The 19860-nt window shown below is 36.6% G+C and overlaps 1 protein-coding gene across 1 annotated transcript in view; it reads left to right on the top strand.

Moving 5' to 3' along the window:
* MRPL13 (mitochondrial ribosomal protein L13) overlaps nucleotides 1–18841 on the top strand; it is a 49839-nt gene extending 30998 nt beyond the window's left edge. The window contains exons 7-8 of the mRNA XM_054497827.2: nucleotides 618–739; nucleotides 18560–18841. Coding sequence (XP_054353802.1) covers nucleotides 618–739; nucleotides 18560–18581 — 144 coding nt within the window. The 3' untranslated portion in view covers nucleotides 18582–18841. The remainder of the gene's footprint in view (nucleotides 1–617; nucleotides 740–18559) is intronic.
* Nucleotides 18842–19860: the final 1019 nt, after the last annotated feature.

Below are 19860 nucleotides of genomic sequence, written 5' to 3'. Positions count from 1 at the left end.
AGAGTGACACTGGAGAGGTGGACTAGTGGTAACGACACTGTCTAGCTAAGCAAATTTAGCAAAGGAGTTAGAGCTTTATCCTGAAAAATTTTAAGCTGAGAGGTGACTTTTTAAAAATTATAAGCCTTTAGAAGGCGTGATCTTTTTATTTTCCTTTATATGGCCAGCACCTAGCACAATTTTTGGTTCTTAGAAGTTCAATAAATGTTTCTTAGATAAATAAATGACTCAAAGATTTTCATTTTCAAATTTTTTTCTGGCCACAGTTGGAGCACTGATTGAAAGGTAGTGGCACTAAACCCGGTAGACCCAGTACATACACTTGTCAGATGAGAAAGCATGAGAATGAGCCATGGCAGTGTCTTTTTTGCAATTGAAAAGAGGGAAATAAACAGCACATTTTAAAAAATAGGTATCTTATTATAATGAGATTACTTGTATTATTAACCTAATGTACTTTTGGGGAATTTTTATAAGGTTTTTATTTTAAATATTTTATGTTTTCCTTATTCTACGAACATTCTTTTGCTTATTTTTTAACACTTATAAAGTATTAGTAATTTATTGCTAAGAAAGATATTTTAAGAAAATTAAGTCTAAATTTTTTTTTAATGTAGGATATTCCAGAAGATATTCTTAAGAATTTAGTAGAGGAGCTTCCTCAACCACGAAAAATACCTAAACGTCTAGATGAGTACACACAAGAAGAGATAGACGCCTTCCCAAGATTGTGGACTCCGTAAGTGTTTCCCTTCTTCTTGTCTTTTTTTTTCTTTTGATATCCTCTGTTTCCTCAACCATATGATTAAATAAGATCCTTGAGGGCGGGAAGAGTGAACTCATTTTTTTGCTCCCCTAGGAACTCAGCAGCTACTACCTACAAATAAACTCTAGATGTAGGTATTAGAACCAAAAATTTTTAAGCATTAAGACCTTGCTAGATAAGTGCGAGGATGTTCATAGGTTCCTGTAATGATCAAGTATTTTGTTTGGGTTGACCTTCCTTGGACTGATGGTCGTCTTTAGGAATGATATATGAATTGTTATTAATCTAAAACGTAATGATTCTCAGTTTTCCACATTGTTTCATAAGTTAAAAATATTATCTAATGATAAGTCATTAATTTTGGATACTTGTCGTCTTGGTCCAAAAAGAAAAACAAAATAAAAAAATACTTTTTGCTCTCCTCTGTACAGTTTCCTCTACCTAAGGCCGTAAAGCTGCTAAGATGTAACATTCTTTCTCCCATCTAGTTGTTTCTAGGCTTTTTTGCCAGGGCTATCCAGATGATGAAGCATTTAAGTGTAACTTCCTCAGGCAGTCCTTCCTGTAATCTTTGAACCGGGTTAGGCTCTCATTATGGGTTCTCATTGTACACTTCCATTTACTGATTTACTCTAATTATATATTTGTGTGATTATCTGTTTACTATCTGTCTTTCTTGCTAGACTTCATGAGGGAGCTACATGTTTGTCTTATTTAGCACCGAGCGTGGTGCTGGACAAATTAAATAGACACTCAGCCAGTATTTATTGAATAAATTAATTAAGACTTTTATCAGCTTTTATAAGTGACTTTAGGAAAGAATCTCTAGAGAATATGAAGCAAAGACCACTTTTCATTTTTTTCACAGCATTTATCACTATCTACTGTACTCTCATTTATATGCATGTCTATTATTTGTCTCTCTACACTCATGGCAATAATAAAAATAGCAAGCACTAATAAAGCATTTATTGTGTGCTTTACATGTATTAATCTACTAATCCTCAGAGCAATCTAGTGAGTCAGTACAATTTTTATTTTTATTTTTATTTTTTAAATGAGAAAATATGGGCACAGAGAGATAAAGTAACTTGACTAATATCACATAGTTATAAATGGTATGTTAGGGATTCAAGCATGAGTGACTAGCTGCTGGGTCATGCTCCTAACTCTGCTGGAATGCCCCTTCTTGCATTGGCATGTCAGCTTCAAAGGGGCAGGGACATTGTCTGGTTCAACATTTACATCTTAGAAATACTTAGAAACACTTAGAAGTAGTACTTGGTGCATAATGGGCACTCAGTAAGTGTTTTTGAAAGAATGAAGACATGAGCTCTTTCCCTAAAAATTAATTGTGAAATTGTCATGAATAGCTTAAGTTTTAGAAAAACCCAAACCAAGGTTCAAATCTTGCCTCTATAGTAGCTGACTCTATAACCTTAAGTAAGTCATCTGTCATTTTGAGCCTTAGTTTCTCCATCTCAACTCAGTTTCTTCAGTTGTAAATTAGAGCCAGTCCGTACTTCTGAGAATTGCTGGAAGGAATAAGTGAGCAACTTAGCACACTTGAAGTGTTGACTAAGTTTTTAATAGGAGAATTTTTTTGCTATTGCAAATTCTATACCATTTTAACATGCTTACTAGTGTAGAGTTTTATTGTAAATGTACTTAAGTTGATGTAGTTTGAAAATATTCAGCTTTGGTAAGTTATATACTAAAAACATTTTAAGTTGTACTTGAAGTTTTGACAGGTTACCTTCCTGTAACAGTTCTGTAAATATGTATCTGATTTTCTTACAGAAACACCATCATAAATGAATTTATATTCCTGACCAAGAGGGGTGTGGTACTCTTTTTTTTAAAATTAGAAATAACAAAGGTGCTGTTAAGTCATGTATGTGCAAATACATATTATACACTTGAAGTCATATTTCATGAATATTCTAAAGTGTATTCTAAATCAGTTAAACTGACACCACACTAATATAATAATTCACAAATTATATTTAGTGTTATTATAGTCAGAGTACTGACCAAAATTCTCATTCTGCTGAATGATTTCTGCTTTCTTTTGAAACAAATTAGAAAGTGCCTGAGTGCCTTCATTTTATTAATAGAATTAGAAAGGGCTTTTCTATAGCTATTTTTAAGGAGACTTTTAGAGAAACTTAGAGCCACTTGATGCATTTTTTAGTTACTACTCTGGGAATGGATTTTCCTGCCCTCTCTCTTCATTCCAGATTTCCCTGAGGCAGGAATATGCATTAGACACTAGGTTTTCCTTTATGCTTTATTAAGGTTGTGATTTTTCCTCATAAATAGTCACACGCATATGTTAACTTGTATTTTCAAAATAGTAAAATAGGTATACGTATACTGAAACATACGGATAGTATAGGTGTACTAGTCATTTAATATAAATCATTCTATATTTCTTTCTCCCTGCACATTTGAGCTGACATCAAGTCCAGTTAGTCTTTATTACATGAAAAGCGTGTGACCAGGAAAAATATAGTCATTTTTGGATTAACCAAAGCTTGTCTAGAAAATAGATGATCATTTACTTCAAGGTTCTTGAGTAGAACTTTCTGCAATGATGAAAACAACTCTCAGCCAGGCATGGTGGCTCATGCCTATAATCCTAGCACTTTGGGAGGCCAAGGCAGGAGGACCTCTTGAGTCCAGGAGTTCAAGACCGGCCTGGGCAAGATGGCAAGACCCTGTCTCTACAAAAACAAAAAACAAAAAAATTAGCCAGGTGTGTTGGCACACACCTGTAGTTCCAGCTACTTGGGAGTCTGAAGCAGGAGGATTTCTTGAGCCCAGGAGTTTGCAGCTGCAGTGAGCCATGATCATGCCACTGCACTCCAGCCTGAACAACAGAGCAAGACTTGTCGAGAGAGGGGGAGGGAGAGGGAGTGGGAGAGGGAGGAGAGGGAGAGGGAAGCCTGGTGCGGTGGATCACCTAAGGTCAGTAGTTCAAGACCAGCCTGGCCAACATGGTGAAACCCCATCTCTAATAAAAATACAAAAAAAACTAGCCGGATATCACCACATATGGGCACCTGTAATCCCAGCTACTCTGGAGGCTGAGGCAGGAGAATTGTTTGAACCCGGGAGGCGGAGGTTGCCGAGATCACACCATTGCACTCCAGCCTGCGCGACAAGAGCAAAACTCCATCTCAAAAAAAAAAAAAGAGAGAAAGGAAGCAAGGAGGGAGGGATGGAGGGAGGGAGGTAACTCTCTATTTGAGCTTCAAATACATTAGCTACTGTTGACGTGTGGCTCTTGAGCCCTTGCACTGTGGCTAATGTGACTAAGGAACTGAATTTTTTATTTGATGTAATTTTAGTAAATAAAATTACATGTTAGTAAATAAAATTACGCTACCTTCATTTGGCTAGTGTCTACATTATTGGACTATGCTATTTTAGTTATTGGACTATGCCATTTTATAAAGTTCTATTAAATATTATATACTTAAAATTAGAATTAAAATATTTGATATGCCATGCAGTTCAATTCATGGAACATGAGGTTTTTATTATTAAAGGATTGCCTTTATTAGAAAAAAAATTTTTTCTCCTTTTAGAGGAGGACCTTGCTTAAGATATGCTTTTGTTCTACCCAACATAGCTAAGCCAAGAATATAATCTTCCTTTGGAATGTAGTAACTGGAATTTGTTTAAGATAAATCTGATGGTGAATCTGCAGAGACTTGACTGAAACAAATGTACCTGCATTGCGCCACAAGTAGATAGCCACAAAAATAGCTTGCTTTGGTGTTTGCTGCCCTAGTAATAAAACTTAAAATATGTTTATAATATTAGAGTGTACATCTTATAATTTGAACTGTTATTAATATTTGGTTAAATATAAGTTTATTAACTTTTCTATTAGAGACTAAAAGCTTTTGAGCAGCAGAAACAATTATCAAAGAGCTTTGAACCCAGTAGATGATTAACAAAATTGCTTTAATCTTAATTGAAAGCTAGCATTGTTGGGATTTTATTTAAATTATTTTAAATCATCTTCAAAGATTATATTCTTTCAGGCCTAGTTTCAGCATACATTAGGTTTTCTTTTGCTAGTTGTTAGTTGTTCAGTCATTAGTTATTGTCATTTTTAAGCTATGGTAGGAGATAAGGAATGAAATTGATATTTATGACAAAACTATACTTTTTTAAAACTAAAAGCCATTTTATATGTACTATGGGTACTATTGCCCATTCATCTCACTTCTTAAGTTAGTGGATATTCTTGGTGTATTAGTATATTTTACATAAATCATGGATACATAAATTTTGTGAAAATATGAAGTTTATTTTATATTTCTTGACTGTACAAAGCAGGTATGTATTTGCAATGTGCAAATGGTGACTGTGGGGTTTATACTTAGATATTTTTTTCTTTTTTCTTTAAAAGAAAAAAATAGCACTATCTTTTCTTCACATCTCTGTTGCTTAAGATTGTAGCTTTAAAATGGTCAATTTATTTTAATACTATCAATTGTTACATGATTATTGCAGTTTTGCCAACATATTTCACAACCCCAATAATCATGGAAATTAATCATGCTCATTGTAATGGAAATGTTTCAAAATGTAGTCTACAAATAAAACGGATCATTTTAAACTTTATTTTCAATTTTTGCAAAATGATGTAGGAGAGCTTTTCCTAGGGAAAACTAGGTATGTGAAAAAATTCAACTTGAATTGCTTTGCATTATTTTTCCTTACATGTTAATTCAGTAAGAAATGCTTATTTTAAGCAAAACTCTCACCTTTGTAGAGAAGCTAACCATGGCAAGCTTCAGCATCAATACATGCTTGAAAACAGGTTTTTATAACAGAAACCTGTGTTCCTGGTGTTTCAGTACTCTAGAGTGTGCTGTTAGAAATATGCCTGCAAAGGAGAGATGGATGGTAAGGATGAAGACAAGGAAGTATGAGGACAACCATTACTGATGCAGAACTGTCTCTTCGAAAGTAGGATGAGGATTAGGGAGTTCAATATGTAATCCATTCAGCTCTGTAAAAGAAAAGCTGGATTCCAGATGCTGGGAACATTAGCACAGCATTGGTGAGCATCCTGTTCAGTCTATAGCTCTAGAAGAGAGCACGGATTTAAGCTTAGTGCATATTGTCTGATATGAAAGCTGTTAATCCTAAAAACTACCCATTTTCAGATTTACTTAATACTCAGAAAAAGATTATTTTTGCCTATGCCTTTATAAAACATGCTTCAGATCAGAGACTTAAAGACAATGTAGAAGGATTTTTACCTTTTCTAATCCCATAAGTTGCTGGGATCTGGACAGCTTTAAGATTTTCCATAATTTTTATTCTAGTCTAGTCATGTGGCATTTTCTCCACACAATTTAACTTAATTTGCTGCTCTTCACAGTCAGAAGTTACTAGCTGGACTTGTGGACTAAGGTTACTTTCCAACTTTCCTACCTATTTCAACCAGCTCAGCATTGACTTCAATGATAGACTTCAGTCTTTCCAGTCCTGAGTTTTGCTCAAATTAGGCATTCTGAGCTGTACTGTTCTTTTGGATATGAACAGATCAGGACTGGCTAGTAAAATAAAAAAGTAGTTTCTATTTAAACAACAAAAACCAAATCATTTATAAGTCCTAGCTGATACAGATTTTGACTAAAAAAGTGTAGTTGAATATAATGGCAGTTTCTGTTCATTTTAATTGAAAAAAATCATTTGGCAAAAATTTTCAACAATCTTACAGGTTTAGTTTATTTAAAAGTATGTTGATCTGTAGGTCTGGATCTGAAAGGGAAGAAACAAACAAGAATAATCAAGAAAGGATTTAAAAAAACATTTTTTTTTAAGTGTATGTTGAGCTTTTTCTGATCAGGATGGTGCTACAGTGCCTAGGAAAATTAGTATTAAGGCACCATTACTTTACCTGTCAGTATAGCTAGCATCTTTAAAGAATATGTGATGTCACCAGATTTCCTGAAATGGTTTATTCTAAATAATTTCATTCATACAATGGAAGTGACTTAAAACTCAAACTGACCTTTTATTGCTTTTAAGATTAGTTCACCATCCAAATATTATTTTAGTCTTTTAAATGTTTCATAGAATAAGCATTATACTAAGAAATATTATGTAAGAGTGAAAAGACATAAAACCTGATGAAGAAAAAAATATTTTTGAGATTTATTACACTTAAGCTACACTCAATTTCCTGGACTTACAGCTGAAATAGGGAATTTTTTTACTTGAAAAATAAATTATTCTTAGTAGGACCAATAATGTATTTTTTGTTTTGTTTTGTTTTGTTTTGTTTGAGACAGAGTTTCGCTCTTTTTGCCCAGGCTGGGGTGGTGTAATGGCGCGATCTCAGCTCACTGCAACCTCCGCCTCCCGGGTTCAAGCAATTCTCCTGCCTCATCCTCCCAAGTAGCTGGGATTACAGGAGCCCGCCACCACGCCCAGCTAATTTTTTGTATTTTTTTGTAGAGACTGGGTTTCACCATGTTGGCCAGGATGGTCTCAATCTCTTGACCTCATGATCCGCCCACCTCGGCCTCCCAAAGTGCTGGGAAGTAGGACCAATAATGTTAAGTGTCACTAATCTTACTGTAGCATAAACCATGTGCTTCATAACTTGATGTTTTGTTTCATTCACAACCAAGTAAATTTTTCCTACCATTCTATAATACAAAGTAAAATCTCTGAAAAGTTTTTTCCTAATGTTAAGAGGTAAGAAATTACTCCATTTTCAAGATAATATAAATGTTTTGACTTCTGTCATTTCTGAATTCTGAATTTGAATCTGCTTTTTTGATATGTGTTTATTTTATCCTAATGAGTAGCAGTATTTTGCTTGTTTCATCTAATGAGTAGCAGGCAGTGTTTTGCATAGGGATGCGGATGGTAAAGAATTTGCTATAGGAAACAGAATGATGTGGCATGTGGTGTGATTTTAACTGTTTTTGAGCAGTCACAAGCACCATAGAATATTTTCTACAACTCAGATGAGCCTTTTTAAAGTTCTGTTTTCTCACCCAAAATGTAATACTATTTTCGAAAGTTACTTTGTATAAAGGCAGTTTTTGCTAGTGACAAGTATTTGCAAAATAGTTGTTACAGAACATTTGATAGCTATGGAAAGTTTAGCACAATTTAGAGAATGAATTAAAGAAAGTTTTATGTTAGCTATTTCTTAGATGATTCATTAATCTCCCAAGTATATTTTAAGCACGTAAATGAAAGTTTAAAACTTTCGTCTTTCACTTCAAAGATCAAAGCTTGTGTATGTTTCATATATATTTTATATATAAGTATACTATATATAAATTGTATATAAAATATATATCATAGCTGTATTAGATAACAATAATATGACACACACACACACATGCACACATATATAATCCACTGTTAGAAGCTGCTTTATAAAGATGAGGACTTGGTCCTGCTCACTACTTTATTCCCGGTGCCCATAGCAGGACCTGACCAGTCAATTTGTTGAATAAATGAATGCATGAATGGAATCATATCCTCCCTGAAAGGGAAATTGATGTTCAGTTCATGAAGTGTGATAAATTCATGTTTTGGGTTTTGCTGCTTACTTAAATCTTGTTTAACTATGGCTAAAATAGACATTTTTCTTAACAGGCCTTGCTTTAATGCAACTCTAATATATACAATTTTGGATACTTTGTATTACATGTCTAAAGAACAATCATGGTAATTTCATTAAAATACAACTTATATTTCTGTCAAGGAGTAAATTTGTATAATTTATATGAAAAAAATTGACAGGTGTTAGCTTTCAGAAATGGCATTTGAAATATCCCTCTAAAGATTTCCTGTGATTATTTTAGAATACTGTTATTATTTACAAATATATTAACCTTATGTAACATTAACTCACATTTTAAAACTACATAATTTGTTATTTCCAATGAAATAGTGACAAAGAAGTAGGGCTAATGTACAATATACATTCACCTGTCATCCCTCTTTTAAAAGATTAAGCCATTTCATTTAAGTTTCAAATATTTAAGCATTCATAGTATGAAAAGTAATGTGCTAGATGCCACCCTTCTTGTTTTTAAAAACTATTTAATCTAGTGAAGAGATTAGGTCATCTCAGCACAAAATAGGGTATGTAAGCAACATAATCTGAGAATTCAATTCTAGTTTGCATAATGTTACCATATATGGGTTACCAACTTTTAAAGAACCTAAATACATTTGCTGAGTACTAAAGCTGCTTGAACTGCAATTTGGGAGAAAAGAACCAGGAAAGATACTGTGTATCAAATGGAGTCATCTCTAGTTTAGGAAGAAGTATGTGTGTTACTTTCTGTTAGATAGTATTAGTAATTTCTTACTGAAGGTGCTCCTCTGTCTTATAAATAGCTCTGTCTTTGGTCTAAGGGGAACCCATGCTAATTAGAATGTGGTCCGTAAACCAGCAATGCATCAAGTGGGAGCTTGTTAGGATTGCCGAATCGTGAGCCCCTCCACAGAATAAGTGAAATCAGAAGCTGCATTCTCATAAGAATCCAAGCAATTTGTATGCCTGCTGAAGTTTGAGAAACACAGACATAAATAGCCCTCTCCTCCGCTTTCTTATATTACCTTGAATTTCTTTGTTTTAGTGGAAAGGAATAAGCAATACAGAAAAGTTGTGTGTATGCTCGTTTTCATTTCTGTTTGAGACAGAGAGAAGTAAAACCATATTTAGTGTAAACACCTCTCTTTTCCCACACAATTAATGTGTATCATTAATTGCCTCCAGTATGAGTTGATGTTTCTAGCTGTGCCACTATCTTAACTATCTAGTCTTTGACCATGATACTGCTTTTCCCCCTTTGGAAGCAAATTAACCATCTGCAAAATATCCCGATTATTTAAAGATGAATTTGCACATGAAGTGGCATTTTCAAGGGGGTCACTGTACTCTGTACTGTGCTCAGATATACTAAGCATCCACTGTGTATCGGGCATTGCCCTGGCTGCTGGGAGTATAAGATAATCATATCAGGACCCTGCCTTCAAAGGACTGGCAGCCTAAGAGGCATCATATAGAATAAAATGGTGCTTGCAAGCACTGGAGTCAAATTGTTTACACTCAGATCCCTGCCATCTACCTCCTAGCTGTGTATCCTTAGCCAAGTTACTGAGCTACTCTGAGCCTAAGTTTTGTCACTGTAGAATGAAATTAATAACAGTGTCTTTCTTACAAAGTAGTTGTGAGGATAAAATAATTCATGTGAAGTCTTATACTTTGTGGCATCTAATGAGCACTCAGCATGTGTTATTTACAAGGAAGAGCCAGTATGATTAGAGAAACATTGTAGTAGAAGCATGCATTAAGCTTTCTGGCAATCCTAGAGAAAGGAGCCCAGTCTGTGTTAGAAAGGAATTGTTGTGAAGAGCTTGACAGAAAATGTAACATTTGAGATGGATTTTGAAAGATTAGTCATGGTTGCCAGGCAGAGAAAAGAGAAAGAGGAAATTTGCTTTGAGGTCAATGTCCACATTCCTTTATGTGGTGGATTATACCATTCAATGTTACTTCTAAATTCTGCTGAAAGGTGGTATTGTCGTTTCATTTCAATTAAATAAATTAACCTTTTGTGTGGAAACAACTGGTGACTGTGACTAAACACATTTAATTCTATTGAGTGGAGTTGCAGACTTCTTGTGGGACATTAACTTGGCTTTCTTTCCAATTGCATTACCACCACCTCTTTTGTAATTATATGAACCAGCTGGATAGGATAATAAATTGTTTCTTAAAATGTACTGGTGTCTCTTTACTAAGAACTGCTTTGAGTATATTGAGTCACATACCAAAGGAGAAAAGGGTATATTCTGGAGCCACGTGTAGCTGTCATCAGATTGTTATTTCCCAGACTTCGGATGCAGTTTTTACGTTTGGATAGAGATTTCACAAACAAAGTGACAAAATTCTGCAGTTTATCTTCTTATTGTTATAGATGGCTGATATGGCAAAGCATACGTGGCTAGTTTCCCAGATCAGTGCCTTTGTTGCTCAGAGTTTAATAATAAACAATTTAAAATTCTAGTAGAGTTCTTTTACTCAGCTGGTAGACTGTGAGTCTTCTTAGGTAGGCTATGTGGCATCCTGTGAGTATTCAGTTTCAGAAAACATTTATAAATTTATAAATTTAGAAAAGGACTAGTAGATTAAGTTGTTTTGGGGCAAACAAAGTCATCTACTTTTTAAAGGAACTCAAACTATTACATATTTTTACAGCTGTTTTCAAAATATTTATTTTCTTCAACATTTATTTTAAGTTCCAGGGTACACGTGCAGGTTGTACAGGTTTGTTACATAGGTGCTGCACAGATCAACCCATCTCCAGCATCCATTAGCTATTCTTCCTGATGCTCTCCCTCCCCCAACCCCTCCTAACAGGCTCCATTGTGCGTTGTTCCCCCCAACCCCATGTGTCCATGTATTCTCATCTTTCAGCTCCCATACGTGAGAACATGTGGTGTTTTGGTTTCCGTTCCTGCATTAGTTTGCTGAGGATAATGGCTTCCAGCTCCATCCATGTTCCTGCAAAGGGCATGATCTCATTTCTTTTTATGGCTGCATAGTATTCCATGGTGTAAATGAACCACATTTTCTTCATCCAGTCTGGGAATTTGGGTTGATTCCATGTCTTTGCTATTGTGAATAGTGCTGCAATGAACATACACATGCGTTTGTCTTTATAATAGAATGATTTATATTCCTTTGGGTATATACCCAGAAATGGAATTGCTGGGTCAAATGGTATTTCTACCTCTAGATCTTTGAGGAATTGCCACACTGTCTTCCACAATGGTTGAACTAATTTACCCTCCCACTAACAGTGTAAAAGTGTTTCTTTTTCTCCACAACTTTGCCAGCATCTGTTGTTTCTGGACTTTTTAATAATTTCCATTCTGACTGGCATGAGATGGTATCTCAGTTGTGGTTTTGATTTGCATTTCTCTAATGATCAGTGATGTTGAGCTTTTTTTCATATGTTTGTTGGCCGCATGAATATCTTCTTTTAAGAAGTGTCTGTTCATGTCCTTTGCCTGCCTGCTTTTTAATGGGGTTATTTTTTCTTCTAAATTTGCCTAAGTTCATTGTAGATGCTGGATATTAGACCTTTGTCAGATGGATAGATTACAAACATTTTCTCCCATTCTGTGAGTTGCCTGTTGACTCTGATGCTAGTTTCTTTTCCTGTACAGACGCTCTTTAGTTTAATTAGATACCATTTGTCAATTTATGCTTTTGTTGTAATTGCTTTTGAAATTTTTGTCATGAAATCTGCCCATGCCTATGTCCTGAATGGTTTTGCCCAGATTTTCTTCTAGGGTTTTATAGTTTTAGGTTTTACATTTAAGTCTTTAATTCATCTTGAGTTAAATTTTGTATTAGGTGTAAGGAAGGGGTCTAGTTTCAGTTTTCCACATATGGCTAGCCAGTTTTCCCAGCACCATTTATTGAGTAGAAAATCCTTTCTCCATTGCTTGTTTTTGTCAGGTCTGTGGAAGATCAGATAGTTGTAGGCATGTGGTCTTATTTCTGAGTTCTCAATTCTGTTCCATTGGTCTATGTGTCTGTTCTTGTACCAGTACCATGCGATTTTGGTTACTGTAGCCTTGTAGTATAGTTTGAAGTTGGGTAGCGAAGTACCTTCAGCTTTGTTCTTTTTGCTTAGGATTGTCTTGGCTATTTGGGCTCTTTATTGGTTCTATATGAATTTTAAAATAGTTTATTCTAATTCTGTGAAGAATGTCAATGGTAGCTTAATGGGAATAGCATTGAATCTATAAATTACTTTGGGCAGTATGGACATTTTCACAATACTGATTCTTCCTATCCATGAGCATGGAATGTTTTTCCTATTTGTTTGTGTCCTCTCTGATTTCCTTGAGCAGTGGTTTGTAGTTCTCCTTGAAGAGGTCCTTCATTTCCCTTGTTAGCTGTATTCCTAGGTATTTTATTCTTTTGTAGCAATTGTGAATGGGAGTTGATTTATGATTTGGCTCTCTGCTTGCATGTTGTTGGTGTATTGGAATGCTAGCAATTTTTGCACATTGATTTTGTATCCTGAGACTTTGCTGAAGTTGCTTATCAGCTTAAGAAGCTTTTGGGATGAAATGATGGGATTTTCTAGATATAGGGTCATGTCATCTGCAAACAAAGGTAATTTGACTTCTCTCCCTATTTGAATACCTTTTATTTCTTTCTCTTGCCTGATTGCCCTGGCCAGAGCTTCCAGTACTGTGTTGAACAGGGGTGGTAAAAAAGGGCATCCTTGTCATTTGCTGGTTTTCAAGGGTAATGCTTCCAGCTTTTCGCCATTCAGTATGATATTGGCTGTAGTTTTGTCACATATGGCCCTTACTATTTTGAGGCATGTTCCTTCAATACCTAGTTTATTGAGAGTTTTTAACATGAAAGGATGTTGAATTTTATCAAAGGCTTTTTCTGTGTCTATTGAGCTGATCATATGGTTATGTCTTTAGTTCTTTTTATGTTGATGAATTACATTTATTGATCTGCATATGTTGAACCAACCTTGCATCCTGGGGATGAAGCTGACTTGATTGTGGTGGATAAGCTTTTTGATGTGCTGCTGGATTCAGTTTGCCAGTGTTTTATTGAGGATTTTTGCATCGATGTTCATCAGGCATATTGGCCTGAAGTTTTCTTTATGTTGTTGTACCTCTGCTAGATTTTGGTATTAGGATTATGCTGGCCTCATAAAATAAGTTAGAGAGGAGTCCCTTCTCTTGAATTTTTTAGAATAGTTTCAGTAGACATGGTACCAGCTCTTCTTTATACCCCTGGTAAAATTCAGCTCTAAATCTGTCTGGTTGTGGGTTTTTTTTTTTTTTTGGTTGGTGAGCTATTTATTACTGATTCGATTTCAGAATTATGGGTCTATTCAGGGATTTAATTTCTTCTTGGTTCAGTCTTTGGAGGGTTTATGTATCTAGGAGTTTATCCATTTCTTCCAGATTTTCTACTTTATGTGTATAGAGCTGTTTATAGTATCCTTGCATGGTGGTTTGTATTTGTGTGGGATCAGTAGTGATACCCCCTTATCATTTCTGATTGTGTCTGATTCTCCTCTCTCTTCTGCTTTATTAGTCTAGCTAGCAGTCTATCTATTTTTTTTATTTATTTATTTATTTTCCAAAAAACCAGCTTCTGGATTCATTGATTTTTTTTGAAGGATTTTTCTTATCTCTGTCTCCTTCAGTTCTACTATGATCTTGGTTATTTCTTGTCTTCTGCCAGCTATGTTTGCTCTTGGTACTCTAGTTCTTTTTGTTGTGATATCAGGTTGTTAATTTGAGATCTAAGTAGCTTTTTGTTGTGGGCATTTAGTGCTACAAATTTCCCTCTTAACACTGCTTTAGCTGTGTCTCAGAGATTCTGATATGTTGTCTCTTCATTCTCATTAGTTTCAAAGAACTCCTTGATTTCTGCCTTAATTTCATTATTGACCCAGGAGTCATTCAGGAGCAGATTGTTCGGTTTCCATGTGGTTGTATGGTTTTGAGTGAATTTCTTAGCCTTGAGTTCTAATTTGATTGTGCTGTGATCTGTTATGATTTCAGTTCTTTGCGTTTGCTGAGAAGTGTTTTACCTTACTGTGATCAGTTTTAGAGTAAATGCCATGTGGCAATGAGAAGAATGTATGTTCTGTTGTTTTGGGGTGCAGGGTTCTGTAGATATCTATCAGGTCTGTTTGATCCAGAGCTGAGTTCAGGTCCTGAATATCTTTGTTAATTTTCTGTCCCGATGATCTGTCAAATATTGTCAGTGGGGCATTAAAGTCTCCCACAATTATCATGTGGGAGTCTAAGTCTCTTTATAGGTCTCTAAGAACTTGCTTTATGAATCTGGGTGCTCCTGTATTAGGTGCATATATATTTAGGATAGTTAATGCTTGTTGAATTGAACCCTTTACCATTATGTAATGCCCTTCTGTCTTTTTTAATTTTGGTTGGTTTAAAGTCTGTTTTGTAAGAAATTAGGATTGTAACCCCTGCTTTTTTCTGTTTTCCATTTGCTTGGTAAATTTTCCTCCATCCCTTTATTTCGAGCCTATGTTTGTCTTTGTTCGTGAGATGGGTCTCTTGAAGACAGCATACCGATGGGTCTCAACTCTTTATCCGGTTTGCCATTCTGTGTCTTTTAATTGGGTCATTTAGCCTATTTACATTTAAGGTTAATATTGTTATGTATGAATTTGATCCTGTCATGATGCTAGCTGGTCATTTTGCAGACTTGTTTATGTGGTTGCTTCATAGCATCACTGGTCTATGTACTTTAGTGTGTTTTTGTAGTGGCTGGTAATGGTTGTTCCTTTCCATATTTAATGCTTTCTTCAGGAGCTCTTGCAAGGCAGGCCTGGTGGTGACGAATTCCCTCAGTATTTGTTTGTCTGAAAAAGATCTTATTTCTTCTTCACTTATGAAGCTTGGTTTGGCCAGACATGAAATTCTGGGTTGGAATTTCTTTTCTTTAAGAATGTTGAATATTGGCCCCCAATCTCTTCTGTCTGGTAGGGTTTCTACTGAGAGGTCCACTGTTAGTCTGACTGGTTTCTCTTCATAGGTGACCTGGCCTTTCTCTCTGGCTGTCCTTAACATTTTTTCTTTTATTTTGACCTTGGAGAATCTGAAGATTATGTGTCTTGAAGTTGCTCTTCTCATGGAGTACCTTACTGGGGTTCTCTGGATTTCCTGAATTTGAGTTTTGGCCTGTCTTGCTAGGTTGGGGAAGTTCTCCTGGATGATAATCTTGAAGTATGTTTTCCAACTTGGTTCTGTTCTCCTTGTCTTTTTCAGGTACCCCAGTTAGTCATAGGTTTTTACATAGTCCCATATTTCTTGGAGGTTTTGTTCATTCCTTTTCATTCTGTGTGTGTGTGTGTGTGTGTGTATGTGTGTGTGTGTGTGTGTGTGTATATATATATGTAATTGTCTGCCTGTCTTATTTCAGAAAGATACTTGGTCTATTCTGCTATTAATACTTGTGATTGCATTATGTATTTCTCATGTTGTGTTTTTCAGCTCCATCAGGTCAATAATGCTCCTCTCTAAACTGGCTATTCTGGCTGTTGGCTCCTGTATTGTTTTATCATGATTCTTAACTTATTTGCATTGGGTTACGGCACACTCCTTTAGCTCAGTGAAGTTCATTATTACTCACCTTCTGAAGCCTACTTCTGTCAGTTCAGCCATCTCAACTTCAGCCCATTTCTGTGCCCTTGCTGGAGAGGTGTTGCAGTCATTTGGAGGAGAAGCAGCACTCTGGCTTTTAGAGTTTTCCGGGTTTTTGCATTGATTCTTTCTCATCTTTGTGGGCTTATCTGTCTTAGATTTTTGAGGTGGCTTACCTTTCAGTGGGGTTTTGTGGGGTCTTTTTTGTTGATGTTGTTGTTGTTACTTTGTTTGTTTGTTGTTTTTCTTTTAACAGTCAGACCACTTTTCCGTAGGACTGTTGCAGTTTGCTGGGGGATTGCTCCAGACCCTAGTTGTTTCAGTTTTTACCTTACCTGGAGGTATCACCAGTTAAGGCTGCAAAACAGCAATGATGGTAGCCTGTTCCTTCCTTTGGGAGCTCTGTCCTAGAGGGGTACTGACCTGTTGCCGGCCCAGACACTCCTGTAGGAGGTGTCTGGAGACCCCTGTTGGGAGGTCTCACCCAGTCAGGAGAGACAGGATCAGGGACCTGCTTAAAGCAGTCTGGCTGCTTTTTGGTAGAGTAGGTGTGCTGCGTTGTGGGGAGCCCATCCCCATCCAGACTGCTTGAACTGTCCAGAGCCAACAGTCTGGAAAGGCTGAGTCGACTGAACTGCTTAGATGTTGGCCACCCCTCCCACCAGGGGCTCCATCCCAGGGAGGGATCAGAGATCTGTCTGTATAACCCTGGCTGGAGTTGCTGAAATTCCTGGAGTTGCTGGTGCTCACTGGCACCAACTGGTGAGGAGGGATGGATCGGGGTCCCACTTAAAGAAAAAGTCTGGCCACAATCTGGCACAGCAGCTGTGCTGCATTATGGTAGACTCCTCCTTGTCTGGATTGCCTGGACTCCCTGGAGCTGGCAGGCTGGAATGGCTGTGTCAAATGAACTGCAGAAACAGGGGCCGTCTTTCCCCAGGGCTCCATCCCAGGGAGAGATCAGAGTCCTGTTCATATAACCCTGGCTAGAGTTGTTGAAATTCCTGCAGGGAGGCCCCACCCAGTGAGGAAGGATGGATTAGGGTCCCACTTAAAGAAGCAGTGTGGCCGTGATCTGGCACAGCAGCTGTGTTGCATTGTGGGCGACTCCTCCTCGTCCAGTGGACTCCTTGGAGCTGGCAGGCTAGAATGGCTGAGTCGACCTAACCACAGAAATGGCAGCTGCCCAAGGGACAAGTCCCCCCAGGAACTTGTCCATCTCAGGCAGTCTCCAGCCTGTTGCACTGGTTGGCTGGATTTCCAATCCAGTGAGGCTTAACTTGTGAGGTGCCATGGAAGTGGGGCCCACAGAACAACACCACTTGGCTCCCTGGATTCAGCCCCCTTCCTCGGAGAATTTATGGGTGAATCTCCTGCCTTACCAGGATTCCTGGGGCTAGAGTCTGTTAAACTCCTGGGTCTCTGTGTGAGCCTGAGCAACTGCTCTGCCAAGATTCTGCACAGCTCTGTGTATTGGACCCAAGGCCCTGGTGGTGTGGGCTCACGAGGGTGTCTCCTGATCCACAGGCTGCAAAGATCCGTGAAAGAAACATGGTTTCCCAGGTGAGGGTCACACACTCACTGCTTCCCATGGCTGGGAGTGGGGGTTTCTTTGGCTGCATGCCACTCCCAGGTGGGCGATCACTCCATCCTGATTTCCTTAGTTCTTTCTCCATGGGTCGAGTTGTCTGCCTAGTCAGTCCCAATGTGAAAACCTGGATATTTCAGTTGAAGGTGCTGAATTCACTTGCCATTTTCATTCCTCTGGGAGAGCTGCAGACCACAGCTGCTTCTCATCAGCCATCTTGGCCAAAATATCTGTTTAGTTTGTTACTAACTTCCTTCAGAAAATTCCATATGGAAACCCAACACCTACAAATACACTTTTGAAAAGATAACAGGACAAATTGTTTGCATTTTATAATTTCCTATTTTTAATTTTGTCTATTGTTATAATTTAATACTTCTGAAATTTTTTTTAAATTTACTAATGAAAGCAGCTCTCAGGTGTGGTTAATCTTATAATTGCATAAATAAGGAAAACCAGTTATGTTTGTAAATAAATATTAAAGGACTGATGTTTATACACTTATTTTATATATGGATCATAATGAAAATTAAATTTAGCATATGATAATATAAATAAGAAAAATCACTTACTCAAAATTTGTATTTGTACTATAAATCCATGTCTTTGTATGATTTTTAAACTCTTAAAGATTACAGTAATCTTTTCAATAAGGACTTTATAAAAGTGTTTAAAAATGGAACAGAGAAATTGAATTCAAGTTATTAAGTTACTAAATACATTCTTATATAGGCACAAGGTGGCTTATATTTATACTTTCAAAAAGACTTTGGAGTTGTCACTTAACTGTTCTACTTTATAAAGATTTGATGTTAATGTTTTTTTTTTCACCAAAAATTTAGATGTAGTGTTTGTAGCTATTTCTTGGTGAACAGTTATTTTTATTTTAAATTGGAAAAATAATCTTCATCAGTCAGGAGAAAACGAAATAATGATTCATGAAGAAATATGTTGATTTTTTCTTTCAGACCTGAAGATTATCGGCTATAAGAGAATAAGAATTGCAGAAAATAACAGTGAAGTGATTGAAACTTTCTTCTGATGAGTTTCTCTAACCTACAGGATGGAGTAAAACAACTGCTACAGTTCAGCACCTGTTTTATGTGCTGAATCACTGTGGGGAAAGGTCAGGAAGGTATAGTCCTTCAATAGGAAATTGTAATTAAAATATAATTTTATAGAACCATTTTTATGTAATCTGATTTGAATCTTATAGTTGATAATAATAAAATCACTTACTTGGTTGACTATTTAGTGTTGCATTTAATGATAAAAAACAGACCCTGTGTATAGAATTGCAGTTACACATTCCAAAAATGCCTCTCCATGCAGATTTTCTCAAGTTTGCAGGTCACTATTCTTGTCCCTTGTGAACAAGCTCTACATTCACTTTTCATTTCAGTGTCTTTTTTATCTAACCTGTCATCCATCTAAATTCATATTTGCAGCTTAGTAGGGTAAAGTTTGCCCTGAAATATTTATAAACTGTTATCTTTTTCTGTATCCCATATAGCCTCTTGGCCCCACAATGACACCAGAATACATAATGCCTGTCTGCTCGTTAGAAATCCCTCTTCCCTGCCAGTGATTCTGTTTGTAGACTCTCCACACTGTTTTCCCATATCTGTCCTGTTGGCTTCCATTCATCTCTCTACTGGCACTTAGATTGGGGTGCTAGGATGACTATTGCTTGTAAAATATGCTCTAGAAATTAAGATTCTGAGCCACTGCATTTGAGCATTTTTATGGTAGTATTTTTTCTTCTCTTGCCCTAGCCAATCAAGGAATGAATTTCAGACCAACTTTCCCATTCATTCAGCAAACATATATTGAGTACTGCTATATACCAGGCACAGTGCTAGGTCCTGGGAAAACAGAAATCATACAAGTTGCCCCCAACACTTCTGTGCCCCATCAAAGAGTCTATTGTAGGATGAGAAGGAAGTATAGATAGATCTGTAAACAAGTAAAACTGGTTGTCAAACGTGCTGATACAACTGTGAATTATGATGTAAACATGTTTATTTAATAACTGCATTAAATATGACATAAGCACCTCCTATGTGCCAGGTACAACCACTTTATATGAATTATTTAATTAATACATACTGTAATGGAGGTACTGTTATCCTCCCCATTTAAAGGGGACACAGTGAAGCAGCAATAAATTAAGTAATTTGGCCAAGGTAAAATCAGGATTTGCATCCAGGCAGTTGGGCTTGAAAGCCCATGGACTTAGCCACTGCTAGATGAGAAAAGGTGAATATGT

Source organism: Pongo pygmaeus, chromosome 7 (genome assembly GCF_028885625.2).
Source record: "Pongo pygmaeus isolate AG05252 chromosome 7, NHGRI_mPonPyg2-v2.0_pri, whole genome shotgun sequence".
NCBI classification, from domain to species: Eukaryota; Metazoa; Chordata; class Mammalia; order Primates; family Hominidae; genus Pongo; species Pongo pygmaeus.
Note: the sequence above shows the minus strand (reverse complement) of the source record. Positions and strands in the feature narration are given on the sequence as shown.